The following is a 20,237-nucleotide window of genomic DNA, read 5'->3' as shown; positions in this document are numbered from 1 at the left end:
ACATTTTTACTAAACATGTTTGGAAAGAGTACGACAATGCCCTATTCAATTAGTATAGTTACTGTATTTTATATTACTTAAGTAGAAATAGGTACAGATAACAGGATCATAAAATAAATACATCATGTAAGTGCCTGTAAGTGTATTGTTTTTATTCTTTTGTGATTTTGTCAGTTTTTTAACTCATTTGATATACACTGTGTACATTTTACTTGTCTAACAGATTTTTTAACACTATATGGTAATACAGCAAAACCAATCTGCACAGCCAAGTGATATACCATACAATGTCTTTTTTAAGAATACATTGGCCGAGTGTTTTTAATTTTTATATCAGATTATTTGATTTATTGATTGCTGCCGGGATGTAAAGAGAATTTCAACAAATATAATAAAAATGTTTTATAATATATAAATTGCCATCCCCAGCTTTAAAGTTATATAGTTCAAATGTGTTCTATGTGAGGATGAACTGGAAGGGCTTAGGCATAGCGAACAATGTGAACTTCCTCCAAAATGTAACTACATGTTGGGCTAAGTAAATACCATGTGGAGACTGCAAGGTATGTGATTGGTCAGCTTGGGCTGGTTGTGTTCATCATTACACAAAGTTGAAGAAATGCTCAGTAATCTTTTACTTTTCAGTAACACGTTCGACATTTCCACTAAACTTCATACAATCCTCTCACAGTACATGTAGAACGTTAACAGATAGCTTTGGTTATTAATGACTGCACAGCAATAATCTCCGATTGAACAGTGAGACAAAGCAAACAATGCCATCTATGCCCTAAATCAGAAAGTGAATTAAACAAAGCCAACACAATTACTTTGAGGTAACTAGTGTTGTGATGGTGCTATCAGTGGGTGAAATGTGACATTGAACTATGTATCAGCTGTCATTACAGCATGACACACAAGTCCACCTTAAGACCTGGAGTTAAAATTTGAGCATGGGGATCTGTGGAGTGTAGTCAGTCAGAAGAGAAACCATCAGACCCTGAAAGAAAAGACAGTTGTTGTTAGCATACAGACAATCAAACTGGAGGCAAAGACTGGAACTGTGACACAGGGTTCATGATACGGTCAGTTGCTGAGCTAAAGTATGCCAGACAGCCTGTGACAGACAAGACAGCTGGGCTGGACGATAAAACAATAATGATAATTATCGTGATAAAATTTTCCTCAATAACAATATAACAAATGTTCAATAAATGTTGGATTTAATTCATTTGAATCACAAACAAATGAGCACTTAATTTTTCTATTAAGATATTTATTTTTTAAAGGAAAAGTTACTGAAAAAAAGATTTTGCTTAATTTTACTCATGCATATTTGTTGAAAAAAAAAAAAAGGAAGTTGAAAAGTGATCCACTGTCAATATTGAATGATATGACATTTTTTATCGTGATAACATTTTTGTCAGTATCGCTGAGCCCTACAAAACAGTAGGTCAGACTCTGTCTCTCCTCTCTGCCTGCTTGGTGGACTGAACGCGGCTGTCTTGATAAGGATAAACTCTGTGATCAATTTCCTGGGTAACCCAAGGACGAGAAAATCTTTTGTTTTGTTACAGACTGACTCTGTAGAAAGTGTTGCATGTGTCTTGAATGACACACTGACTTCGGTTAACTTAGGTAAGCCTAGTGTCTCGTTTTGAACCAATATTCAATAGAATCTTCACACATGTATAGAGGGGTGATCAATAGCCTTATCTGGAGTGAATCTCTGTAGGTTTAGAGAAGATAAATATCCCCAGACAGGAAGTATCCTTCAGATTTGTGGTGGCATTGCATGTGTTGTATGCTGGCACTGTATCTCCCTGGCAGGGCTTAATAAACAAAGCTGTGTAAGTCTTCATTGGTCTCTAAACCTTCTTCACCACACCTAAACCTGGCTCACTTTATTTCCATAACAACAGTATTTTATCAGGTTACTCACCATGATTGTCCACTTTCTATTCTCTGCCTCAGGGAAGACGAGGGAGCGGGACGAATAAAATACCTGGTCATCAACCTCCTCCATTTTTCGGGGGAGACAGTGCAGGAAGGTCCAGTCTGGTTTGGCAACACTTCCTGTCTGTAGTGGAGCAATACAAAAAAATAGTTAAGACCCATTTCAAGTCAGTGTAGTGAAACAACGGCTGTCATCATACAAGGAGAGAAGAGACCATGTGCAAACATACACAGTCAGGACAGAGAAATTGTTTTGCTCTGATTTTCTTACTGTCAGGACGTGTGTACAGCTGTTAAGAGACCAATTTGGGAACGGATACTAACCAAAAACAACAGCTAACTTCTCCAGGAGCTCCCGGTATGTTGTGGGTGACCCTTATTGATTTCTGAGCCAAAAAGGGTGTCTAAAAAGCATCTAAATAATACTAAAGACAATATCATTCTTTACCTGCATTGTAATCTGGTAACCTTCAAAGGCTTTGAGCCGCTTTTTCTTCTCCTCCTCCTGTCCCATGCTGACCCAAGTGTCAGTGACCAAAACATTACTGCCGTGAGCAGCCTCCATCGGGTCAGAGGTCAGAACAAGCTGGGTGCCGTGCTGAGACAAAATCAAAATGTTATGAATGAATAAGTCCTTTGACGAGAGGTCTGTTTATATTAATGCCACCTGAAAGAGACATCACCTCTTTGGAGAGTCTTTGTGCCTCTTGAATAACACTCCTTTCTGGCTCATACCCCTGAGAATGAAGATATAGTTGTAGCTTAGTTTCTGAGTAGGATTATTGATGTCCATTGCAAAACAGAACCACAGGGTTTTATTTTCATTCTCTCAACAAGCAACTGGGGAGATTATATGCTAAAAATGAGGTGAAATGTACATGAATACATAAAAACAAGGTGAACCTTTGGTGTAGCAATCTTAAGATGAACTCCCAATTTGGCCGCAGTCATCATGAAGGAGTGGAGGACGTTGTTCCCATCTCCAATCCAGCTCACTGTTAGTCCACTAAGGGACCCATAATGCTCCTGGAAAAGAATGGCAGTACTTTAGAAAACACCACGTCCTTATCATTGACTGAATCTACATTTCAAGGGTTTTCAGCACCTGTAAGGTGAGGAAGTCAGCCAGAATCTGGATTGGGTGGTAGAGGTCAGACAGGCCATTAATGATGGGGATGGAGGCTTCCTTATCCAGCTCCTCCAGTGTGGAGTGGCTGTAAACTCGTGCCAAGACAATATCACAGAGTCCTGAGAGAACCCTGTAGGTAGGAGTTTAGAGATCAATGGCGGCCGTGGTTCATATACTGGGCCATGAACACCCTTCAGTACATAGTACAAAGCACATAGCAGCAGCAGTGGAAAATACGAGATGACTGTTACTACCTTAAAAAACTCAACACTATTACAACATGTCAAGCAGAGCTACACTGAAAAATACCATGCTAATTAACACTTCCCTGGATGAACACATTTTTAAAAAGTATTGCACATATACATCCAACAACTGACTGGCATTACATTAATTTTTTTCCATTAGTGAAAGTGAAATATTCTATACTCACCTAGCTGTGTCCGTGCAACTCTCATTCACTCCCAGGTGGATGTCCTGAGAGGTGAGGAAACAGGGGTGCCCACCCAGCAAAGCAAAACCTGCAATTATGATATTAAAGCAACTTCAATTTCCCTAAAGCCCAACTTACATGAGTAGTTAAGCAAATAAGGACACAACTTCATGTAAATGTTGACAGGGGACAGTATGTGAAAGAGAGGAGTGGGAATAGTTCAGAGGCAAAGTGTTTTGTTCCTGCAATGCACTGAAAGTCACCTTTCAGCAGTTCTTTTGTGTCCATATTAACAATGACTTTTACGCGGCTGAACAAGCTCGTGAACAGTATCAGCCAAGCTAACAGTATGACACATGTCACATTTCTGTCTGATTGTTTTCATAAATGTAATTTTAAGTGTAAATGGCAATTGAAAACTACCCAGTGCCTTTATAAAAATGTGCTCCACCTCCAGTATTCTGATCATTCATGGGGGTGTTTAAGTGAAGCACATGGCATACACCAGTGCAGATGCTCATACAAAACACACACCAGTTTCTGTGGACATTCTTGTTCTGGTGCTCCTCTTCTCAAATATCATAGCAATCGACTTTCCTTGCAGAAGAGGAAGATACTGAAATAGAAATGACAGTTAGATTGACCCACTCTGAGGCTACACGTTAAAACTGAGGAAAAATAAAAAATGGATAACGTTAGCTAACGTTGGGTACCTGTTTTCCATGCTTGATCCGATGTTTTAGATCCCCAGACACCCACAACATTCTCTTGATTTCATCTGAGCTGAAGTCTTTCAGGGTGAGACAGCTACGACCCTTTAAATTAACAGAACCAAGGGAAGTAGCTCCAGTGCTGGAAAAGCAACAAACGAAGGCATAGTGCATGCATTATTTCTCCTAACAATATTTGCTGACAAAACTTGGCTATCAATATTGCTAGGCTCAGCTCATTGCAAAGCATAACAAGTTCGAGATACAGTTCTCCGGAGTGTCTTACCTAAACCCTCGTGCCGAGCAGTCTTGAAACGTTTTCAAACATTTGAAAACTGTTTTGTTGACAGATAATAGTTTAGACATTCCAGCTCAAAATGATTGCGTAATGTTGTGAGACAATTTCATCAGCGTGCAAGCAACTTTCATTCACTTCCTGCCCCGGATGGCATGCAGCCACAGCTTCGAGCCAACCAACCGGCTGCGTGGCTGCCACTGACGCCACCGCAGGACCAGGAAGTGAGGCGTGGCTTGGCTTCCTCAATGCTACTGGTTTATGGTTAACAACTAAATTGGATAAAAGATAAAAATATTTTAAAAAATTTGGATTTATAATTTGTTTAACGGTCACAGACTAAGCCATTTTAAACGGTTACCACTCAAGAAGATGAACTTAAAACCATAGAATTTGGTAGGGGCATGTCCAGCGACCAATAGTTTTAATCAAATCAATTAAATGTAACCACTATTGTCCGTCAGCGTGTAGTCAATGTATTTGGTAGGCTACAAAACAGGTTAACAGTCCTTGTTGTCTACTACGAGTCCCGTGCGTTTATTTAGGTTTTGAAAGATTATGTCCACCCCCTCATATGCCTGACAGTGGTTTGGTCCACTGCCCACCTTTTTCAAACCCTCAGGTAGGCTATGCTAAATAGCCTAACTTGCTATTTTATACTTAGTTTTTCTTTAAGCGTGTTTTTTTCATTCCATACTAATTAAGTCATCAACATGGTGCTCTGCTCACCAAATATATTTAAAAGCAAACAGACCCATATCAATATTAATCACATAAACCATAACTTTACATCCATGGTTAGCGCATGGACAGCTAGCCATCTTGCCCCCCCCCCCCCTAACGTTTTCTTGCACTCCACCTGTCAGTCAGCAGCACAGAGAGACTCTGTGAGGATGAGCAGGTGAGGAGGGCAGCAGTGGAGATGACGGGGCAGAGCAATGTGGACATACCCGGTGAGAGTACTTTGTAAACATGACATTAGACAGCATATAGCCCTTTACCTTTATGAATGGTATACAAATGTTACTGTATGTGAGTGTGGTTAACCTGCTGCTATTTCTGTCTGGCTGCTTCTTAAATCCCCTGAGAGGTGACAGCAGGTCAGGATTTAGCCGGTGCTAAGTTAGAGACGAGTAACTTAGTGTTGCCTTAAATCCTGCGTGATGTAAATATCAAGGCTGTTTAAAGATGAATCTCACATATCTCATCAGAAGCAGGAGCCATCTTCACATTTGGAAAGAGCAGTTTTGCTGACAATGTGCCTAGTAAATTCTGGCTGAAGAATGACCAGCCAGTGCACCTATCTTGTGGCGGAGAGCACACTGCTGTCATCACAGGTGCAGGCAAACTATGTCTATTGATAATAAATCACTGTGTTCAAAGAGAAGCATGTATCTATCATGCTTCCATCTCTGTAATGATTCTTATGTCTGCAGAAAATGGCAGGCTGCTCATGTTTGGTGGTAATACTTGTGGACAACTGGGGCTTGGATTTAAGCCTGCTGCCAGCAAACCTGCCTCTGTGAAAGGTAAGTTACTTTACAAAGGCTGTAGCTAATGATTGTTTTCATTATAGATTAATATGCTAATTATTAATCCTATAAAATGTCAGAAACAGTGAAAAGGACATGTTCAAATCACTTGTTTTGTCCAGGGGTGGAAAGTAACCAAATACATTTACACAGGTACTGCAAGTTAGGACTTGAATTTGGAGTTGAGCATTTCCGTTGTCTGCTGTCCTATACTTCTACTCTACTACATTTCAGAGGCAAATATTGTACTTTTCACTCCGCTACTTTTATTTAATAACTTTAGTTACTACACCTTTACCAGCTGCAACATTAAATTTATGTACACATTAATGCATCAATAATTATAATCCAGTAATATAATATATATGATTATATAAATTGAGCATTCCATATTGAGAAATTTTACTTTTGATACTTTAAGTCTATCTTTTGTACTTTTACCTATGTAAAATTTTTAATACATGACTTTGACTTGTAATAGAGTATTTCGTCACTGGTTTTGCTACTTTTACTTTTTTTAAGTAAAAAACTCTGACTACTTCTTCCACCAAAGGGTTTGTCTCACTAGCAGGTTAAAACCCTAAGATATCCAGCTTACAATCACATAAGATAAAGAAGAGCACAACTCAGAAGCTGAAACCAGAGGAAAATAGAATTTTCTGTCAATAAACTAATGAATTAATCAAGATATTGTCTCAGCTCTAATTTAAATTTGTCATAGAAGATTATTTTTTGCATTTTGTCATTTATTTAGTAGCTATAATTGCTGTGTATTTTCCTTTCAGCCTTAAAGTCTGAGAAGGTGAAGCTTGTAGCTTGTGGGAGAGATCACACAATTGTCTGCACATGTAAGATGATGAACAAATAATATCTGTATTTTATGTGACAGATGTTTCAACAGCAGTGTTCTATATTTAATTCTGGTTTTTGTATATTTTTAGGGCGAGGTAGTGTGTATGGTACTGGTAGTAACCAAGAGGGGCAGCTCGGTTTGGGCCACTGCAACAACACTACATCCTTTCACCTGCTGAGGCCCTTCTGTGACGATACACCAATCAAAATGCTCTCTGCAGGATGCAACACCTCAGCTGCCTTAACAGGTTCAAACAGTGACAAATAATAATCTGACAAGTGTCTCCGATAGCCAAGGTGCTCTGAGGTCCAAACTGTTTATGTGTGGATGTGTACGTACTCATAATTATGTTTCTGCACTCTGTGTGTGTGTGTGTGTTGGTAGAGGACGGGAGGCTGTTCATGTGGGGAGACAACTCTGTGGGTCAGATTGGTTTAGGAGATGAGGGATTTGCAGCAGAACCCAGAGAGGTGAATGTTGGGGAAGCGGTGATGTGGGTCTCCTGTGGGAACCATCACTCAGCTTTTGTCACAGGTACAGCACAGCCCAAACCAAACACAGCAGACAATCAATCAGTTTGAGTTTTAATTTAACCAACATTAAGATGTTATTCATTGTGCCGACAATGTTGTGTTGGCTTGTGTTTTAGTGGGTGGAGATCTCTACACGTTTGGTGAGAGTGCGAACGGAAGGCTTGGTCTCCAGGTGGAGCAGCTGGCCAATCACAGAGTCCCTCAGCGGGTGCAAGGGATGCTGGGTCATGTCACCCAGGTGTCCTGTGGAGGGGAACACACTGTGGCACTCACAGGTAGGTCAATAGTATAAAAACCATTGTTCCAAAAAGAGACAGCATGACATTTCTACTAATACATTTTTTGTTTTATATACCTGACTATTTCTATTTTACATACATTAAAAATAGAAATATTTCACCTTCTAGCAGGTTTATCAGAGGTGAAATAAGGTGAAAGATCTTTTACTTTAGTAAAAGTATCAATACCGCCAATGCATAGACATGTAAGCATTTTAATGTTAGCTGATCAAAGTGGAGCTGATTTGAACAATTTTATATGATAATGAAGATCTTATATGTGTTTTTCTTCAATTAAGTGAAAAAATATACCAGTCTAATTAGATTATTGTTTCAGACAAAAATTAATTTGTTTAAAGAAACTTTTAGAAAGAGTGTGAGAAACTTGAAAGAAGACAGAGTAAATGATCGCTGCTTCTATTATATATAAGTTGCAATCTTGTCAACGCAGTGGCGCAATGAAACGCAATGATTTTTTAACTTGTTTTATCAAAGTAAGAATTTGAGGGCACGATAACAAATGCAAATTACGTGGTCTAATGAATATTTTTTGCAGTGTTTGCAATATGCACAATTTTAAACTACATCGGCCCAATGACATGACGTGCAATTTTGATGTCCAAACCCCTTTATGAAGTCAAAAATAAGGAAATGTTTTATAAAATGCACCTTTTTTGAATCTATTAATCTCTGTTTATGAAGTGATATGAACATATATTGAGGGACATTATAGTCACAAAATGTCATACCGGATAACTGTCCGGACCTCAGGCTGAAATGCAAAAAAGCTAAACAAACTGTAAAAAATCTAATAAACCCTAACATCTCTGCCACAGGCATTATTGTTTGAGTGTTGAAAACAATATATTTATATATTACAAAGAATATGACATCCAGTTGATTGTTATGCTTTGGAGCGTTCTGTCCCAAACTGGCATTCAGCCAATGTCATACGGGATAACAAGCAAACTGGAGCAATTTTGGGGGTAATTTTAATTTGACACGATATCAGACAGCATGTCACACAATCAGCAAGACCGTGAAGCACCCCTAAATACTGGTGAAAGGTAAGTATGTCTTTAATAAAATGTGTTTAACTTACCTTTTTACTCACTTGCACACTATATAGTAAAATCCTGTGTCATGTGGGATAACGCTAAAAAACATATATAATGTTGAGTTTATGCAAATATGTTTATTTAGCAAGAATTTGCATACTTGTAAGTTGAAGATCAAGGTTGCAGATTTCTATAGTTAGCCAAAACTACTGCCTGATTAAGATTCAAACTGAGTTTTTTCATACCGGATAACAGTTTTGTCATATAGGATAACACTTATTTTCTGTTAGCCCATAATGTCATCAGTTATCTTGCATGACACGTGTTTGCCAATATATTCTTTTTATATAGTTTTCAGCTTTCATTAGTATAATTAACATTCAAATTGTGATATTAACATATTATTGTCTGTAAAAAAAAAATGTGTTGTTCATTGATTGATATTTAATTATGTGATTCAACGTACTTTAACCCAATAAGAAGATTTTTCTATATTAAAAATGTTGTTCAATAACATGATTTTGTATTTTTGATTATTTATGTGCATCGAAATGAATGAAGTTCCCCTACTTTTTAACCCTTTTACGTTTTGTTATGAATATTGATGTAGAGTGACTATGATCTTAGTACTAAATAAAACTTGATGTTGAGAAGTTGTGCTATTTTGAATTCATAAACATGATATTATTGTTTAAATCTATTTGTATACTTACCAAATCCGGGAAAGAAACCACACTGAGAGGGGATCTGTATATCTTTGCAGTGTAGCCTAATTAATTTACTTAAACTATTTTGAGTGTGACTACCTTTGCATGACAAAAACGTTTATTATTATGAACATTATTAATGTGTAAATTGGGTAAAAATGACAATTCGCGTGTTAACTCATATGGTGTCATACCGAGTAACAATTTCAGTCAGGCAGGATAACGCTGTTTTTTCCAAAAAATAGTAAAACATTTTCAGACATTTTAAATCACACTGCAGTGTTAAAATATGGGTAAAGAACTTGAACAAGTAGGGTCACGTTTAAAGAAATCACAGTATAATGAGAAAAAAAAGTTGTGCAAGTTTTTTTTTCTGAGCTCTAAATATTGGTTACTGCCTCACTTTATATATTCTATACGTATTATTGATTTAAAAAGTTATAATATCATAATATTTAGAAAATTCATTAAGGTTATCCCATATGACATTTTGACTGGTGTCGTCACATGATTCTCAGTTAAACCACTTAAAATACATTCTTTGAAAATTTCATTATAGTAAAAAAACATCCTCATAAAGATAACAACTACTTTGATGTGCTGTTTTAACCTATTTCAATTTTTGATCAGTTTAAAACCTTATTTGTCACTGGAGTAAAAAGGACAATAATTCTCCAACGTATTTCTATACATCGAAATTGCACTTAAGTACTTGAGTAAATGCACTTAGCTACTTTCCACACTGCTGATAATCAAAGTAGTCTATTTCACTGTGTTTGTTTTGCTGTGCCAGAGGAAAGTGTGTACACGTTTGGCCACGGTCAGTACGGTCAGCTCGGCCACGGGACGTTTCTATTTGAATCTGATTTGCCAAAACCTCTGGAGCACTTTAGTAACACTAGCATCAATCATGTCGCCTGTGGAAGGAACCACACCGCTGTGATCACAAGTAAGCATTAAGCTCACTCGAGTCATTATTTGTGTAGTGCAGCAGTGATTAAATACAAGTTTAAAATTTTAGCTAAAGCATTTGTTTTCCTCCTTCACAGACAGCGGGCTTCTCTACACGTTTGGGGATGGTCGTCATGGAAAACTGGGGTTAGGGGAGGAGAACTTCATCAACCTGTTCAGCCCAACACTCTGCACACGTTTTCTCAAGTACAATGTTCAGTTAGTAAGTGCCTGTGATGAAAGTGGTTGTTGTCATCCCCAGCTTCACCTCTATAACCTCTGTCAAATGTTTAAACTCTGTACGCTGTATAACGCTGTATAAGTGCAGTGCACTTCCCAAGTGATTTATCCTGTGTGTCTGAAAGTAAATGAGTATAACGTAGGTGAGCAGATTGAGAGGAAATAAACATCACACAGCAATAAACTACATTGATTCCACGGGTTTTCTTATGTTTAGGTGTCCTGCGGTGGTAACCACATGCTGGTACTGGCTGCACCCAGACCACCAGGGAGCCAAGAAGTGGTGCCAAAGAAGGAAGTCACAATCACAGAGAACGTTTTGGAGTCAGGTTACACAGAAATCCTCCTGCTGGACACTTTGATCGATCCTAACCCACTAGTCCCGCTCTCGGCCCTCTTGGCTCGAGCCCGCCACAGAGAAAAAGTGAGAAGCTATACCTTGGTCCTTATTTTCCAGATTAAACAATCTTACAAGACTTACAAAACCAAATAGTCCCTTCTTTCAACTATTATCTGCTGTGTACATATAAAAGGGTTTTTGCAGGCCTTTAATAAAAATAATGAATTCAGCTTCCTCAAAAGAACTTAGAAAATTCTTACATTATACAAAATTTATTTAAAATGTTGTTGAATGTTGAAAATGGTATATAAAATATACTATTGCGTGCTTGGTACATGTTACACACATATAAACTAGGAATTGTTTGGACAGTGGATTGTGCTGCTTATCGTCTCATAGTGGGAAAGACTTTAATGCACCAGGGCTACAACTATTGCTTAATTCCATTATTTATTAATCTGCTGATTATTAATCGATTAATCTTCCAGGAACACTTTCTCTTATAACACCTTGAATCCCTAACCTCTAACATGCACTTCCTGTGCTCTCCTTCCTATATCTCCTTACAATTCTCTTGTATTGATTGCACTATTCATTAACTCTTACTTCTTCCCTATAGGTATTTGCCCCATTATGGTGTATATATATATGTATATGCCGTACACGCTAATAGCTCTTACTAGTATTTATTGCTGCTCTTTCTAGTATCTATTGTCACTTGTAGATCTCTTACTGTATTGATGCTTGTAAGTTGCTTTAGATAAAAGCCAAATGAGTAAATGTAAATGTTTAGAAAAAAAAACAACAATAACCTGAAAATAGTGAGAAATGCCTGACACATTATTCTAGACATTATTCATCTTAAAATGTCTTGGTTTGTTCAACCAACAGTCCAAAACCCAATATATATATATATATATATATATATGTGTGTGTGTAAGACCATGAAAAGCAGTGTATTCTCACATTTGAGAACTTGGAACCATGGATATGAAGTTTGCTTGAAATATTACTTTAATGATTATCTGTTTATCTGATCTGATTATCAAAATAGTTGCCAATCACTTTTCTTTTAATCACCTGATTGATTAACACACTAATTGTTTCAGCTCTAAAATGTAGATTAATTATTTTTTACTGGGTAATCCATCTGTTCATTTAATGCTGCTTATCTGGGTCCAACAAACATCATTTAATTGATTGTCTCATTGGGAATAATTGTTATGTACTGCTGGGAAGTACTGAAATCATAATTTGACTAGTATAACTTGTGAAACCAGTATTAAATTGCATTCTATGCTGTATTTAAATGTCTTTAGAAGTCTTTAATTTAACTTGGTGGGTCCTGATGAAACTACTATAGATAATTGTAATCACTCTTTAACTCCAGTAGGGAGCAGCGTTTCACCAAACTGTAGCTCTGCTGCAGTGCCACTAGCTAACTGCTTGGAGGTGCTCCATAGACGGTGGTGCAACCTTTTTACTCAGTAGTGGTTTTGATGTTTGTCCTCTCATGTCTTTCAGCAAAGCTCTGTGGAACTGTTTGGGGAGATGTTTCAGAACCTCCCACGTCTAAATTCTGGCTTCCTCGACACATCCTGGCAAACATCCAGAAATATCCCAACCCCTAAAACACTTTCAAAGGACATTACAACCCCTTCATCATCCCCCAAACCACAATCAGAAATTACACCAAGCCCACCACTCTCCCCCAGATCTCTGTACAAGAGTCCAGTGTCATCCTCTAAGCCATCAAGCCCACATTTTCAGTCATCAAACGTGTTTCAGAATAAATCCTCTTCCGCTGCTTCCTCTAAGTCTAAATCCAAAGAGTTGCCTTCTCCCTTACTGTCACCAAAGTCTGTAACTAAACGTAGCCCTCACATCCCAGTGTTTCCTAAAAAGACTGAAAAAAAAAGACTGCACAGATTGGCAACCGCTAAAAAGGCCTTAATTGAAAAACTGCCATCTCCTCTACCACCTAAAGAACCCTGTAGCCCAACAAGACCCTCCAGTGATATTTCCATTAAACATCTCAGCGAGGAGAAGCACCCTGCCTCATCACAAACAGGTATTTTCAACCCATAATTTTAACAACTGGAAAGTCTGCTTCATCCAGAGTTTTCTCTTGCTATAGATACTCTGTTTAACCTCATCATTGTCTGTTTTTTCAGAGGGAGAAACTGCTCAGGGACAAATTGTCATAGAAGATGGAGATGAAGAAGGAGTCGACTCTGACTTTTTGCCAAATATGGTGAGAGAAGTGACTTTTTTAATGGCTCCATGTGTCTTAAACATGGAGTCAGTTGATTGTTATTTTCCTCTTTAGGCATCTTGGTTGTGGTCTAGATTATGTGCACTACAGGACAGGAAGCAGAAACGTTGAACACTCACTGACTTTTCCAGGAAATGTGCGTAGCTCAGCAGTGTGTGTGTGTTTGTGTTCTTGCACACGTGTGTGTGTGGAGACATTTTCCACTTGGTATAACTTGAATTTAGTGTTTTGCTCTCGTCATACTTTATATATTTGCTTTATTCTAAGAATGTGTGTAATGATATTCAGAGATTAGGACAGCATCTGCCAATACACAAATCTGTTTGGGCTCCAACCTCAGATACACAAACATGCACACATGCAACACTTTGAAAAAGTTGGCAGAAATCTTGCCACATCTCATCAGTGTTTCCACAGCCAGTGATGAAGCAAGCTGTGAAGGAGTCTCCTACGTTGTTGTGTGTCATAGTACAATATGTGGTGCTCAGTAACCCGCTCCAGTCTTAAATGCGTGCATTCATGTTCAAAGGTGGAAGAAGTACTTGAGAAGAAATACAATAATACACTATAATATCAATTCATTGCAAGTAAAAGTCCTGCATTCAAAATCCTACTTAAAGTAAAACCACTAGAGTATTATCAGTAATTCATTTGATCGTGTTTTATTTTTTTATACATATATAAACCTCATTTTCTTTAACATAGTGATAAAAACTCTTGTCTCAGTATGGATATTTTCACATTCAATTTGAATAAAAAAAACACCTTAGAAAGGAACCTCTGTAGCTTGATACAAGAAAGTATGAGTTGTATCAGTTTGCTACACTAGAAAGATGAAAAATATTTACAAAATTTACAAAAATGCCTGAAACAAACATTTAAAAACAGGTTAGGTAGGAATATTCTTACAGCATAGCACATTTAGTCACTTTCTTTAACCAAAATAAGCAACTAAGTAATAACTTCAGGTGTAATGAAGTATACATTTTCTCAATATTGTAAAGTACAAGTATTTAGTGAAGTACTTGAGTAAATGTACTTTTTTACCTTCGACCACTGTTATCGCACGTGCGTGGGCTTTAATGTGGGACAGAGATTAATACACTGGATAAGGAATCCAAACGACAGTATATGAAATAAATCAAGCTGGCGTGAGAATATATATTTTTTTTAATTAATAGTTGAGTTACTGAAGTTGTATTTGAACGCCTTACTGTGCCAGAGAGACTGCCGTGACAGTAATTAAATAAGGCTGTTTTCGCATCACACCTCGTTGACCCTCAATTAACCACCGTCTGTTTATCTCCAGTGCAGATGGAAAAAATAAGGATTCCTCATTCGTCACCATGGTTTTCTTTACCTCCCACCCACATCTGTATTTAAACCTGATGAGTGATTTGTTATGTGTGCCCACCATGCCATATGTTTATGAAAACCCCCCATCATTTTCCATATGCTGTAAGATATTTTTCTATTTATGTTTCAAATTATACTCATACTTAATGACGTCCAACATATACAGAATACTGGAATATTTTATATATTTGTAATTATATTCAAAATATTTTAAATGAATGACATCTATGCCTACAAAAACTACTGAAACATAACCCTGTGAATTCTGATAATGTGATTATATTTTGAGTGTTATCGTAGTGTGTTATTGAGCAAGAAACCACTTCCTCAAACTAGAGATGACATGCATTTGGCAGTAAAACACAGGCAACTACATATGCCGTCACACTGATTGCAGGTCTGCTGCTGTGCTGGTAAAATGTTGCCACAGTATTATTGCATATGACCTTTTTCTACCTGTTTTATTTTTAGTTTGATGTCGGACTAAATACATATTTTCTCTGTGATTTATTATAGGAAAAGAAGAAGGGCCGAGCTCTTAGAAGAACTACGAAAGAGGCAGAGGCGTTTGCCAAAAAGCTCCAAGCCAATGGAAAGGCAGAACAAAATTCTCACAAAGCCTTACCCACAGAGCTCCTGAAAGGCTCCAGCTACTTAACGAAAGAAGTGTCTCAACTAAAGAGCCCAAAGAGTCCCCAAAAACAAAACCCCAAAGTCACATCTAAAGGCAAAGAGAACATTACCAAGCAGTCCAAGGAGATCAAAACTTGTGAAGATAGACAAGCTCAAAAAGAACCCTCACATTTTAAATCACCAAAACGTGAAAAGAGCAAACTATCAGAATCAACCCCAAAAACTTCACAATCTGTCCGGAAAACACTGACCGAAGCATCGCAGAGAATGACTGAAGTAAAAGAAAATACCAGGAGACATAGAAATGTGAAAAGTAATATAAACCAAGAGGATATTGAAGCCAGCACTTTAAAGACAGACTTGATAAGGAAACCAAAAAAGGAGAAGAATTTATCATCAGCTTTGGACAAGACTCCTCCTGTTATTAAGATCTCTAAAGGAAATGAATTAACCAGCATATCTGTCCAAAGTGAAAATTCAACATCTGTAGAACACGTTGCAAAAGAAGATGCAGAAACCACTGACGTCAGAGCTGTTGGAGTGGAGAGCCAAGGGGAGACTCCATCAAAAGATTTGCACAAGGTCAAATCTGTACGGGGCAAAGGTCAAAGTAAAGCACTAGATGTAAAATCACTACCAGTGAAAAAAGAAACCACACCCGCTCAGCTTGATACTAAGAAATCTACACCTGTGAAAGTTAAAGGGAAACCACACCACAAATCCACAACAGTCAAAAATCTAAGTAAAAGCAAAGAAAATACTCCAGTTAAAAGTAAAAGCAAAGGAAAACTTGTGGAAAATGAGTTAAACATTGCCAAGAACACAGCTCAAAGAGTGAAGGGTAGAGCTACAGATAAGCCAAAGATACCTGATGTTGACAGCTCTAACGTGAAGGACAAAAAGAACGCAAAAGAATCTAAACTGAAAGTGAAAACAAAGCCAAGGAAAGATGAAAGAGGGGAAATCAGAGTTGAAGGAAAAGATGATTTAAACTCTAAAGATAAGGAGAGTGCCAAGCAGAGGAGTAAGCAGACTGAAGCTTCTAGCCCGCTGTTATCAAAACAAGATACACCTATTGAAATGGCGTGTAACCCCATTTCCTCACAAAGCCCAAAAAGAACAGAGGTGGTTTCCAAATCCATGCATGGCCCCGAACCTATTCATAGGGATTTGCTTGTTTCTGATACAAGCAGAGAGGATTTTCCGGGCCTGGCAGGAGAAAAGCCTAGGTGGGGGGAAATTCTCAGTACCGCGGCCACTCTTGTTCCTGCTGTTGGGATAGCAGGTGCAGCTATGGAGGTCCTTAGTGAGGCAGTGACAAAACTTGGGGCTTTCCAGTCTGACAGTGACACAGTCGCCTCTACACCACCTAAAACACCAAGTCGAGGGAAGCAATTCAAAAAGCAGAGTGCAATTATGCAACCTTCCTTTACCTCAACATTGTCACATTTTTCTTCAACAGAAGCAACAGAAGAAAGAAAAGATGTTCAGGTTAGTGTCCGATCAGAGTCAGAGACAGTTCAAGAAGAAGAAAGTAAAGATACCACTCATGATGGGTCACAAGAGGGGGCGGTGATCAGTGACATGTCCGATCAGATTGGGGGTGAAGACATTTCACAAACAGAGGGGAAGAACAGTAGCACGGATATAGAAACGTCCGAGCAAGAAGATGAGAAAACCTACAAGCCTTCAGAAGAAGACGAGGATAATGAGGGAGGAACAACAGGTGCTGAGGACGAGGAAAAGGAGGAAGATGAAGAGGGAGAGAGTGAGAGCGATGTGGAAGACGAAGAAGAAGAGCATGAGGAGGGAAGTGAAAGTAGCGATGACATAGAAGAGGAAAAGGAGAGTGTTTCTGGAGAGGGTGAGGAAGAGCAAGATAATGAGACTGCAGAGGGAGATGGTGAGGAGGAAACAGACTCTAGCAGTGAGGAAGAAAGTGAGAAGAGTGATGTTACAGAGCCTGAAGAGGAAGAAGAAGAAAGCAGCGAGGAAGCAGGTGAAGGAGGGAGCGATTCTGAGGTAAGTGAAGAAGCAGAGGAGGAAAGTGAAAGTGAAGACTCTAGTGAAGAAGAGAACAAAGAAGAAGAGGAAGAAAGTGAGGATGAAGAAAATGAAAGTAATGAAGCATCGGGGAGCAGCAAAGAGGAGGAGGAAGAGGACAGAGAGGGAAGTGAGACTGCAGCATCTGATTCTGAAGAAGACAACGAAGAAGAAGAAAATGAGGTTGACACAGATGAAGAGGGTGAAACTGAGGAACAAAAAGACGACCAAGATTCCACTGAAAGTGAGGATGAGGAGAAAGAAGACGAAGAAACAGGTGGGAGTGAAGGAGAGGAAGATGAGAAACAGGATGGAGAAAGCGTTGAAAATGAGGAGGAGGAAGAGGAAGGCAGCGAGGTTGATGAAGAGGAGGAAGAGCAAGATGAAAAGAGTGATAAAGAAAATGAGGAGGAAGAAGAGGGTGAGGAAGATGAGGAAGATTTAGATGATGCTGAAGCTGAGGACGAGACTTCAGAGGAGGAGGAAGAGAGTAAGGAGGAGGAAGAAGAGGGTGAGGAAGATGAGGAAGATTTAGATGATGCTGAAGCTGAGGACGAGACTTCAGAGGAGGAGGAAGAGAGTAAGGAGGAGGAAGAAGAGGGTGAGGAAGAAGGATCTTTAGATGAAGGGGAAGCAGAGGATGAGGGTGAGGAGGAGGAAGAAGAGGGTGAGGAGGAGGAAGAAGAGGGTGAGGAGGAAGAGAGTAAGAAAGAGGTTACAGATGAAGAGGAAGAAGAGGGTGAGGAAGAAGGATCTTTAGATGAGGGGGAAGCTGAGGATGAGACTGCAGAGGATGAAGAAAAACATGACGAGGAGGAAGTGGATGAGGGAGGAGTTGAGGAAGGGACTGCAGAGGAGGAAGAAGAGGGTGAGGAGGAGGGTGAAGAGAGTAAGAAAGGGATTACAGTGGAGGAGGAAGAGGAAGGTGAGGAAGATATATCTTTAGATGAGGGGGAAGCTGAGGAGGAAGAAAAAAATCAAGAGGAAGAAGAGGATGAGGGAGGAGTTGAGAAAGAGACTGCAGCGGAGGAAGAAGAAGAAGACAGTGAGGAAGGTGCTACAGAAGAGGAAGGAGAAGAGGAAGAGGAACTGAGTGAAGGTGAGGACAAGGAAGAAATAAAGAGAAAAGAGAAAAGTAGGGAGGCTAAAAAAAAGGCGATGGTAGAGAGCGATGAGGAGGAGGAGGAGGAAGAGGGTGAGGAAGAAGAAGAGGAAGATGAGAAGGAAACAAAGATTAAACTAAAAACAGAGCCAAGACTCAAAAATCAGAGAGAAAAAACAAAACAGGAACAAACTGAAGGAAAGAAAGCTAATGATTCTGAAGAAGATCTAGGTGCAGAGAGTGAGGAAGAGGCTGGCGAAGAAGGAGAAGAGAAGGAGGGAGAAGAGGATGAGAATGAGGAAGAGGCTGATGAAGAAGGAGAAGAGGAGAGAGAAGAAGAAGAGGAGGAGCAGGAAGAAGAAGAGGAAAAGGTAAAATCAACAAATCCAAAAAAAGTGGACACACAGAAGTTGCCTCATGAAGTTGCTCCGTCAGACAGAAAAGAAAAGAGACAGACACCCAAACCGGCGCCGAGGACAAAGCAGAGGGCTGCAGGGGAGAAGAAAACGGACGGCCCTCAGCAGTTCTGGAACGATGTACTGCCACAATACCTCGACCTGCAGTGAATCAAATAGTGTTTAAAAACGTGTCGGCTAAAAGTATATTTTTCTTGTTGTATATTTAAACAAAGCCCATTAAAAGACCAAAACCAACAATGCATTACTCTGTCTCTCAATATCCCCAAGCCCATTCATTCCTACTGAAGGCATGATTTAAAGGCTCACTAATCTCCTATAACTTGCCTCAAGCTTTAGAGAAAATAGTAAATTTGTTAGGGACTATTTTCAGTCGTGGATTAATACACATTTGGAGCGCTACAGAGTATTTACAGCAGCAGAGTGTATGTAGGACTGGCTCATATAAACTAACTATATTCATCATATGTGAAGATCCTGTCACCCAGAGCAAGAGAGTGGCTCATGTATGTGTTTTCAGAAGAGCACTCCTTCGATTTAGCATTGCACTCTTATTACAATCTTGGTCCTTGTCAAAACCTGGTGCCTACATTACCCACAATGCAGCTTGGCCACTGAGAGTTTGGTCAGAGATTCTGGTGTGTTATGCTAGTAGAAGCTAATGTTGCCTCAAGCAGAGAGGAGTGGGCTAAAGAGGTCTGGTGAATCACTTCTTTCAAAGTCCACACCCACAGATTTTATTAATTTTCAAACTTTTAATATTCAAACTCAGCTGAGAAACTGATTTTGCACAGCTCCCCCTGGAGCCAGAAAACGCTTTAAACAGCTTTTTTATACATATACAATACATATACAAAATCAGCTCACTTCCTCTTTAAGAGACATTACTAGAGGTCTTACAGAGGAATATATCTCATCTGATTGCTAAAGCAGCAACTTAATAGTAGAGGGGCAAATTCATTGTTGGTTTTGGTCTTTTCATGGGATTTATGACAGTAAGAAAAACAGATTATCACCAGACTATCCATTAATAATGTAAATACGATTACAACTAAAGCTTGACTGTTGGAAATACTGCTCACGCTTGATTGCAAAACATCAATGAACATTTGCTGTATGTCATTTGACATGTTTTCTTTACATCTGGAGACGTTGTTCTTCACGGTCAATATTTGTATTGCTGAGAGTGCCTTGTTTATGCAAACGTAGTTTCATCATTATATGCCTTTGAGAGCTCAAAATGAACTGCAGCAGTCAAATATTTCATTCTGCATGAAAATCAAACCCCACTAATGTCTGTGTGGCTGTTCACTACCTTATTGGTGACAGAATCCCTGCAGTGTACTGTATGTTTAAGTAGGAGGGAGTTAATGCTTTTAATGCTGAAACCCTAAATA

The 20,237-nt window shown here is 38.9% G+C and overlaps 2 protein-coding genes across 2 annotated transcripts; one reads left to right on the top strand and one right to left on the bottom strand.

Moving 5' to 3' along the window:
• Positions 1-611: 611 nt before the first annotated feature.
• On the bottom strand, positions 612-4,676 carry otc (ornithine transcarbamylase). Its single transcript, XM_038720771.1, has 10 exons — positions 4,515-4,676; positions 4,232-4,370; positions 4,053-4,134; positions 3,519-3,606; positions 3,062-3,215; positions 2,860-2,982; positions 2,640-2,693; positions 2,405-2,554; positions 1,943-2,080; positions 612-1,000 (listed from the first exon to the last, which is right to left on the bottom strand). Exons 1-10 carry the CDS (start codon positions 4,592-4,594, stop codon positions 941-943), a joined length of 1,068 nt encoding a protein of 355 aa, XP_038576699.1. The 5' UTR covers positions 4,595-4,676; the 3' UTR covers positions 612-940.
• Positions 4,677-4,761: 85 nt separating this feature from the next.
• rpgra (retinitis pigmentosa GTPase regulator a) lies at positions 4,762-19,077 on the top strand. The gene is made up of 14 exons (XM_038720766.1): positions 4,762-5,145; positions 5,390-5,476; positions 5,735-5,860; positions 5,960-6,052; positions 6,841-6,903; positions 6,997-7,155; positions 7,293-7,442; positions 7,558-7,716; positions 10,278-10,433; positions 10,534-10,658; positions 10,893-11,099; positions 12,540-13,086; positions 13,190-13,269; positions 15,163-19,077. Exons 2-14 carry the CDS (start codon positions 5,446-5,448, stop codon positions 18,988-18,990), a joined length of 5,724 nt encoding a protein of 1,907 aa, XP_038576694.1. The 5' UTR covers positions 4,762-5,145; positions 5,390-5,445; the 3' UTR covers positions 18,991-19,077.
• The last annotated feature ends 1,160 nt before the right edge of the window (positions 19,078-20,237 follow it).

This window comes from Micropterus salmoides, unplaced genomic scaffold, assembly GCF_014851395.1.
Source record: "Micropterus salmoides isolate LMB-PRFRI ecotype aquatic unplaced genomic scaffold, ASM1485139v1 Ms_hic_scaffold_15, whole genome shotgun sequence".
NCBI lineage: Eukaryota > Metazoa > Chordata > Actinopteri > Centrarchiformes > Centrarchidae > Micropterus > Micropterus salmoides.
The sequence above is the reverse complement of the archived record's forward strand: the minus strand, read 5'-3'. Positions and strand labels throughout refer to the sequence as shown.

Excerpts from the sequence above, each read along its gene's own strand:
- otc (XM_038720771.1), bottom strand. The coding sequence starts at position 4,594 with ATGTCTAAACTATTATCTGTCAACAAAACAGTTTTCAAATGTTTGAAA. Across the intron at positions 3,607-4,052 it reads AAGAATGTCCACAGAAACTG|GTTTTGCTTTGCTGGGTGGG; the intron begins GTGTGTGTTTTG and ends TCATAATTGCAG. Across the intron at positions 3,216-3,518 it reads AGTTGCACGGACACAGCTAG|GGTTCTCTCAGGACTCTGTG; the intron begins GTGAGTATAGAA and ends TCCTACCTACAG.
- rpgra (XM_038720766.1), top strand. The coding sequence starts at position 5,446 with ATGACGGGGCAGAGCAATGTGGACATACCCG. Across the intron at positions 6,053-6,840 it reads CAAACCTGCCTCTGTGAAAG|CCTTAAAGTCTGAGAAGGTG; the intron begins GTAAGTTACTTT and ends TTTTCCTTTCAG. Across the intron at positions 7,443-7,557 it reads TCACTCAGCTTTTGTCACAG|TGGGTGGAGATCTCTACACG; the intron begins GTACAGCACAGC and ends CTTGTGTTTTAG.